Genomic DNA, 8,266 nt, shown 5'->3' on the forward strand with positions numbered 1-8,266 from the left:
ATTGTCAGATTTTGGGGCAAGTAGGTAGGAGGAATATTCCAAGGTGGGCTCGGTCCTCCCAAAGGTGCTCCATCTTGGAAGGCTCTGGCATAAACCTTTAACAGCTTCTTGCCCACTCACCATTCAACAGGAAATAGCAGTTTTTCTTTCTTAAGGACAAACGAAATGCTGAAGTGGACAGGGAGGTGGGAATCACAACAAGAATTGTGAAGTGACAGCCACCTACACTTCCACCAGGAATGAGCCACCTTCTACCATATGGACATCAACTGGGCCATGCCAACTCACCTTTGTTTTGACAGGAGTTGACTACCCGAGAGTATTTTTGTGAGTGCAAAACATTTTTGGCAAAGTGAAAAATAGAAAACTTCAAACCTCGTTGATAAAAAGGAGCTCATAATTACCCACTTAAATCTTGGTTAAGTGCAGTATTTACATGTGTAACGATACCCAGCAGACATGTGCATATAGTGCATGTGTGTATGTGAACCTACAGTGTACTGGGAGCTCACACACAAACTGTGTATACACACATGCCCCAAATGGCTCTCGAATAAATCCAATCCACTAGTAGTTTGGTGGTGCATTTTTCACAGTATGTAAGTTCTCTCTCAGGTACCATTTCTTGAATGATAACAAGAGGTCTCCGTGAATACCAGCAGAACCTTGGTACTGAACCACTTTAATTCCTACAAAAAACAGGGCTATTTCTGAAAGCTGCACCTCCACCCCATCAGTGTGCCTTCCAAAGAGGATTGAAGTATACCCAGCCGTCACCCTGTAAGAGAAAGAAGGAGACATTTTATGAAGACCTCTCTGCTGGGCAAGGGGAGAATCAGAGGTAGCTTGCAGCCTCTGCTATGTTACAAGCCAAGTCCCACACAGAGCAGTGCTCATTAGCATCTGTTCGGGACTGCCACTAAAACGTGTGTGCGTCTTGTTCTGGGAGCTCACCACCACACCATGCCGGTGGTCTCGCCACCCCTCCTCAGCCCGGCTGCTTTGTGAGACAAGAGTTTCACATTTTGGCATGTCAGGAGGAAAACCCAAAAAATAACTAAAATTAACCAAAGAAGGGGGGCTTTGTCGGGTTACATCATATAAGATTAGTTGGCCAAAAAAAACACCTTTGAAACAGTGGGACAAGAAAGAAAAAGAGGGTGGTCCAATGAACGGACACGAGAGGAAAGGCAAGGCCTGCCTCTGAGGAATTTTTCCTGATCAGTGATGTACAGCCCACCGGCCTGGAGGGAAGTGCCCAACCACGGCTCCCTGCAGCAGGAGGTGGCCAGGAATCCGCACACGTGAGTAATGACGCCAACCATCAGAAAAAGGCGAGAGTCAAAATGTTGTACACAATCTGGGGCTTGACTAGAAGGGAATGTGCCAAATAGTAACAATTCTGGTATTGGGATGATTTTTATTCTTTACATATCCTCAAGTTTTCTGTTACCAACATACTGGTTTTCCTTAAACCCAGGAAGAAGAACTGTGCTTTTGTTGTTGTTGCCTTTTAGGGTTTTTTTGTGTGTGTTTTTGTTTTTGTTTTATGGCCAACTTTTCACAGAAGCCAGGCAAACTAGATCCACCACACAGAAGGGTCCTTGAAGGATTTTGTAATGGTTAATTTTATGTGTTAACCTGATTCACCGTGGTGCCCAGATGAAACATTCTGAGTGTGTCCATGAAGGTTTCCAGACGAGATAAGCACTCAGTAAAGTTGATTTCCCTCCCTACAGTGGATAAGCATTATGCAAGCCTTTGAGGGCCTGAAAACAAACAAGGTAGAGGCAGGAGGGACTGACCCTCCTCTTTCTGTTCTGCCTCCCTTCTTTAGTTGGGATTGCTCATCTCTTCTGCCTTTGCACCCGCATTTACACCACTGGCTCCCCTCCTGGGTTCCCAGGCCTTTGGGCTGGGACTGAACTATACCCACTGGCTTTCCCAGGGTCTTCATTCAGCTCTGTTGTTTCTCTGGAGAACAGAGTCACCTCACCGAGGCAAGGCTTCCAGACGTGGTTCCCACTCAGAGTCTCATAAAGGCAGTCTGCTCAAGCAGGCTTCCTGTCTGAATCGGAAGCCAACCTCGAAGTCTCTGTTCACCCACAGCCCCAGTTGCTGCCTGGGGGAGAGCAGCAGCTGCTTCTGCTCCTGAGCGTAAGGGCACCTCAAAGTCATGAACACCCCCATCAGCCCTCCTGCTACACAGGATAACCCTTCCTTGCAGCACAAGTCGGACAGTAGCAGTCCTGGGGCCAAAGAAAGCTTAGACATATCTCTACTGGCTCTGTGTTTAAACTGAAGATGCCTTGATATCATGTGAATATCAGATTTGTCATAAAAATTCACATTTGTGGCTTCCTGTGAAGAATTAGACCATCGATGACCACCTGGAGGTTAAATGGTATCCGGGCCCTTCACAGACTCTTGTGTCTGCGCCAGTCCTCACGGGGGTGTCCCTCAACGATGCTGCCAGGCTCCGGAGGGCCTGCGTTAAAAGCTGTGGCTCCTTACATTTCCATCGTTTGCAACTCTGTTCTCAGAATGCTCCTCAACTGCTCCACAAACAACTTTAAAAGCATAAGAGCCTCAACCGGGCACATGGTGCCTTGCCCTCTTGCCCACTGGGTGGGCAGACTGGTGGAGATGACTGCCTTGCGGTGTCACTTCTCCGGGTGACAGTGGCGGTTCACACCAGCCTTTCTGAGCACACCCGTCCCACTTGGCCCACGGGAGGCAGGGCTCCGAGAGGGCGCTTGTTCTCAGTCATGAAGGTTCCAGTCCCCCAGCTGTGCAGACAGGCTGTGAGATGCTTCACGGCTAATTTGTCACTGATGATAAAGTAGCAGGGGCTGTGTTTTTTGTTTCTGTTTTTTTTAATAGGACAGCATCCAGATCTGCAATCCCATTCATTCCTTGCCCCCCTGTCGGGCTGACAGGCTATTCTGATGGAAGATGTCAGAGGGAAGTGTCACAGGACAGCCTGGCCCAAAGCCAGAGCCAAGCTGCCCCAAACCTTCCCAGGACCATCCTCATTCATACAAACTGCTGCATCAGCAAGACCGACCCATCCGCCCCTCACCTGGGACAAGTCCCCAAAGACAGGTGGCCGAGTTACCTCCTGGATAAAATACTTGGGCCGCCATGGTGTGTGCAGGTTCTCCCGCTTCCGCTCCTCTACCCGCTGCTTCTCCTCCAGGAGCCGCTTCTGCTCAGTGGCAGCATCAATGTCCCCCAGCCGCAGGTATCTGGTCACCTCCTGCCAGAGGTTCCTGGAGACGCATGGAGGAGAGGAGGTGGTCAGACAGGGACAGCTCATTTGGCAATGACAGTTCTCAGCAAGGGGGCCAGAGCTGCGGCGGGGAGGGCATCTGGACGGGCCATCTGTTAGGGCTAGTTCATTCCAGTGCCTCAACGACCTCTAGAGCCAGGATTTGAACCCAGGGCCAACAGGCCCCAAGTATCCTGAGCAGCATGACTTTCTCAGGGCTGAGTGTCTAGGAACTGAATCTAGTAACAGGAGGAGGAGCCAGTGTTAATACTACTGCTGTTACAAACAACAATAATAGCAGACACTTCCGTTGCATTTATCGTATTTCTAACATTTTACATATGTAAATGCTCATTTAATCATAACAACCCAATGGTATGGATGCTATATTCCCATCTCCATTTTAACGAGAAAGACAAGATCCATATAAGGTGAGGTGTCCAAAGTCAGCCAACTGGCAAATACGAGCGATGGCTGCTTATTCACAGGGGATTCGACCGTTAGGAGTTACAGACGGGGCCACGTGGGAGTGTGCGTTTATGTGGTAGGATCCATCATCTCCCCCATGTCTACACAGAAAATTACTTCTCTGCCTCACTCACTCATTCATTCACTGCAGAAGGCAGCCTAGATTGGCTCCTGATGTACAGCTTTCCGCACCCTCAGGAATGTCCCAGGACCATCCCTGATTCATACTCCATTCTAGAGGGTGAGGAAAGGGACTGAGGCAAAGCGAGACACCATCACCCGTGCACTTCCTCACGTAAATGCATCAGGGCCACTTGGGATTGTGCATAAAAGGAACTATCAGAATTCTCAGCAGCGAGGATTCCCTCCCTGAGTGGGGCTAATGACGCCTCTGTAGCCAGGAGTAAGCAGACACTCTGTAATTAGATCCAGGGCCAGAGAATGCTCCCACAGTGGATAGCCCTGACCTGTCCATGAGAGGGCCTCGAATAGCAGGAAGCCTGGAGTGTCAGATGATTAAGCTGAGAAAGGCCACACAGGGCTGCCAGCAAAGTGGGGACAATGAGCAGCCCCTTCTGAGGGGGACCAAAATTAGGCAACTGACAAGGGTTAAGCTCCCGCTGGACTGCCCACCGGACCTGCCCTGAGCCCCACCGGATCTGCCCTGAGCCCCACCGTACAGAGCTCCAAGGAGAATAATGCTCTCACTCCAATTTTACAGCAGGAGAAACTTCTGGGAGAAGCTGGGCACAAGGACATCCCAGGTGTGGGTGCTCTCAAGGGCAGGACCTCCCATGAAGAGTCACATCAGAAGCTGGTGGTCCCAAATTTAGAGGGGAGAGACCTCTAAAAGAGGTCAGCAAACATTTTCTATAAAGGGCCAGGTAGGCTTTGCAGACCATATGGTCTTGATCACAACTGCTTAAATGCTATACAAAGGCAGCCATAAACAGTAGGTAAATTAATGATCATGGCTGTGGTCCCATAAAACTTTCAAAAAATCAGCCACGGCCTGGACGTGGCCCATGGGCCACAGTTTGCTAACCTCCTGGACTAAAAAATAAAAATGGTATATTCTAAGAAGATCCTGCTTCTTCTGAAGATCCGTGCAGAAACATCGCTTTAAGTGGCTATATGAATACTATATGTATTCATACCATGGAGTAGACATACTAATTGGGTGGATACTCCATAATTTAACCATTTTCCTTTGTTGGACAGTTAGGTGTTTTTTGGGTTTTTTACAGGTTTTAATACCCAATTTAGAGGCACCTGGGTGGCTCAGTCGGTTAAGCATCTGACTCTGGGCATGATCTCACAGACTGTGTGATCAAACCCCGTGTCTGGCTCTGCACTGACAGTGTGGAGTCTGCTTGGGATTCTCTCTCTCTGCCCCTCGCCTGCTCGCATTCTCTCTCCCTCTCTCTCTCTCAAATAAATTTTAAACAAACAAGTAAAATTTTAAAATACCCTATTTTATACTTAAAACCTTTTTTGAACTTCAGAATTTTCCTTCAGAATAGATTCCCAAAGACAGAATACAAAATTAAAGTGAATTCATTTGAAGCCACTGATCCATGCAGCTACCCTGCACACATTCTTACTATGAGCATATGACCCAGGGTGTCCATTTTATCACGTCCTTGCCATTGCTGACTTTTTTTTAATAATGTCGCTAATCTGGCGATAAAAATAAAATAAATATCCCACAGCTTCTATGCACAGTTCTTTGATGACTAGCAACTTAACTCTGCAATCAAGCAACAGACCAGTTGAGTTGACAAACTCTTTTAGGACAGGCATTAAAAGTCTACTGTCAGCGGGCACCTGGGTGGACCAGTTGGGTAAGCGTCCAATTCCTGATCTCGGATCCGGTCATGATCTCACAGTTTGCACTCATGGCGCAGGGCCTGCTTGGGATTCTGTCTCTCCTTCTCTCTGTCCCTCCCTAGCCTGTGCTCTCTCTCTCTCTCAAAGTAAATAAATAAACTTAAAAAGGTTTTTTAAAGGCTATCCTCAAAACCCACCCCACACTTAACATAATAACTAAACTGAAAGCTCCAAAGGGTCTACCCCTAAGACACACACAGTGGAAAATTCAAGCACCCCAACAAGTGAGAAGAACACTATTCCTGGACCATTTCCATTCGCTGGGCTTTCAGAGGCTTCTTCTCTGTTCCTCCGGTCAAGTGCTAAGGACCGCTAAGCTGGAAAGAAACAACCCAACCTGACTCCCACCTGGACTCCATGGGCCCCTGCTTCTCCAGAGGTCTGATCTTCTTGGGGTACACTGGCAGTGTGGTCGTATCAATGACTCTGGTTTCTCCGTTGTTGTAAGTGAACTCTAGGGTACCATTCCATTCTCCATGGGCTTTACAAACAATGGTGTTGGTTGGGTTGTGCTTCACTTCTGCTGTGACCCTGAATTCATGAATGAGTCAAAGGAACATGTTTTGCAAGATTAACAAAACAGAGACTTGCTTCCAAAGGTGTACTTACATTTACAGATTTTTTTTATGAGTTGGCAAGGAGGAGGGATTGCTTTTTGCCATTTTGCTTAATGACTAGCTCTTAAAACTGTGACCTAATATTCTTGATCAGAAAAAGAAAGCATTGGTAGAAAAACAGGTGAGATCTGAATGAAATCTGTACATTAGTTAATAGCAATGCAGTAATGTTAATTTCTTAATTTTGATAAACACACAAAAGGTACATGTTATTATTGGGGTGGAAATCAAGCAATTCAAGAAAAATAAAGTATATACTTCTCCCTCCCCAAAATAGCATCTAATAGTGCTACATTTGAAACACCAACAGGTCCTGAGTGTGTACTAAGAACTGTGGGTCAAACAGGACTGACCACAATCCGCCTAAGATCACGTTGAAAAAAGGGGGAAACGTTCACCCTGGCATCTGCACATTCCCCTGAACGAAGGCTGAGCAAAACCTGGACCCTTGGCATTGAGTGAACAGCATCTTACTCACAGCAGTGGCTTCGAGGGACCACTTTTTACAAGGGGCCTTTGTGGGATCTGTGCCCTCCTCGCTTCGCCTGCCTGGTCTGAGGGAGCTCTAGGCCTCCAACTCTGGGAGAAAGAATACCCCCACCTCCCTCACCACCTTCAAGCTTGTTGCATAGAGTAATGCAGTAGAAATGGGAAAGCCTGCTCCAAAGCAGCCAAGTGTGAGAAGGAGCTAAGCTTCTTTCCTTCTAATGGCCCAGCTCAGTTGAACTTAGAATTTTCAACATGGGCTTGGAAGCCTCCTCCCTGAGTCTGAGTAACACCATGGCTGCTAGATGCTGAGGCAAAGCCTTGTGGGTGGCATCGGAAATCTTCTGGTATGTTCTAGAAGGGTATGAGGGGTGCACTGGCAATGTTTTAACAACTGGCTCTCTAAAGGGAAAGAGACCTGATCTGCAGCATTTGCCATGTTCTGTGGTGCCCACCACAGCTGATCTCAGGCTACAGACATGGTCTGTGGGACTGGAGAAGCACATACCATCAGCTCTTGCAAGCCAGCGCGTGTGGCTCCAAAACAGCCACCAAAGGCATCCACTTTCCCAGGTGACACCCTGGCATCCTCACATGAACCACACGGAACACTTCCCAAGAAAAAGGGCAAAGATTGGAGCTTGCTTATATGATGCTCTAGGACTGTGGCAATAAAAACATCTTAATGCTTCCCTCAAACAGCAGACTTTTCCTTCAATTTCCTTGGATCAGGCTTCCCCAGCTACTAAAAGAAGTAGCCCTGATCTGAGATGATACAGGATTCAGGATTATTTAATGGATCCAACTGAACATGAAATGAGCTCTCAGGCAGTGTCTAAGCTCACAGATGGAACGGCTTCAGAGCAGAGAAACAGACTGTGGCCTGGGAAGGGAAAGGTTATTATTACAAATGGAAGCACTTCCTATTCTGCTGGTGTGTGTTGTGAATATATCGCCGAAGGCTTTCACTGTAAGTGTAGAGTGGGAAGGGCTCAAAAAACCACTGTGTTGAGGGGTGAAAAGAAGAGTACCTCTTTTAAAAAAGGTCTTTTAGCTTTATCTTGATTTCCACCTCATCCCATGGCTGGAACCCAAGCTTCTAACGGAGGAAAGAAAGGGTATTGTGATAAGGCAAAGACAAAGGCTCCCTGGCGCCTCCTACCTGTGGACTTTCCCTCCGTAAAAAGGCTTTGTGTGGAATATCACTGTCGCTGAGTACCCAGTCTTGGCACAGCTGATGCTGACTTTGCCTCCAAGCTCCACCCATGGGATGGTGAGAATAGACCGAGCATAGGCACTGGGCAGGGTGAACACGTACTCCTCCCCGTGTTCCAGGAGCCTCAGCACACCTCCAGGGAGAGAGGAGGACAGTCAGACACACAAGAAAAGGGCAGTTAGGGATCAAAAGACATAAAGATGAGAAACCAAACAGCTTCCTGCAACAGACATCTTGTCTCCCACTTCTGCAAAGGTAAGCCACTCCCTGGCCACTTATTTATCTCATAACCCGGGGGGGGGGGGGGGGGGGGGGGGG

At 47.8% G+C, this 8,266-nt stretch overlaps 1 protein-coding gene across 2 annotated transcripts in view; it reads right to left on the bottom strand.

The window, feature by feature from the left end:
* Nucleotides 1–653: 653 nt before the first annotated feature.
* The window catches only part of OSBPL10 (oxysterol binding protein like 10), a 256,126-nt gene continuing 248,513 nt past the window's right edge, over nt 654–8,266 (bottom strand). The window contains exons 9-12 of one of the 2 annotated variants that reach the window (XM_049629891.1): nt 7,895–8,081; nt 5,978–6,160; nt 3,119–3,272; nt 654–778 (exon numbers count right to left, since the gene is read on the bottom strand). In XM_049629891.1, the coding sequence (XP_049485848.1) occupies nt 734–778; nt 3,119–3,272; nt 5,978–6,160; nt 7,895–8,081 (569 nt within the window). In that variant the 3' untranslated portion in view covers nt 654–733. Of the gene's footprint in view, nt 779–829; nt 3,273–5,977; nt 6,161–7,894; nt 8,082–8,266 lie in introns of those variants that run through there. The other variant, XM_049629890.1, reaches the window with a different exon arrangement.

The sequence above is a fragment of the Panthera uncia genome, chromosome C2 (assembly GCF_023721935.1).
Source record: "Panthera uncia isolate 11264 chromosome C2, Puncia_PCG_1.0, whole genome shotgun sequence".
In the NCBI taxonomy this organism is placed as follows: domain Eukaryota; kingdom Metazoa; phylum Chordata; class Mammalia; order Carnivora; family Felidae; genus Panthera; species Panthera uncia.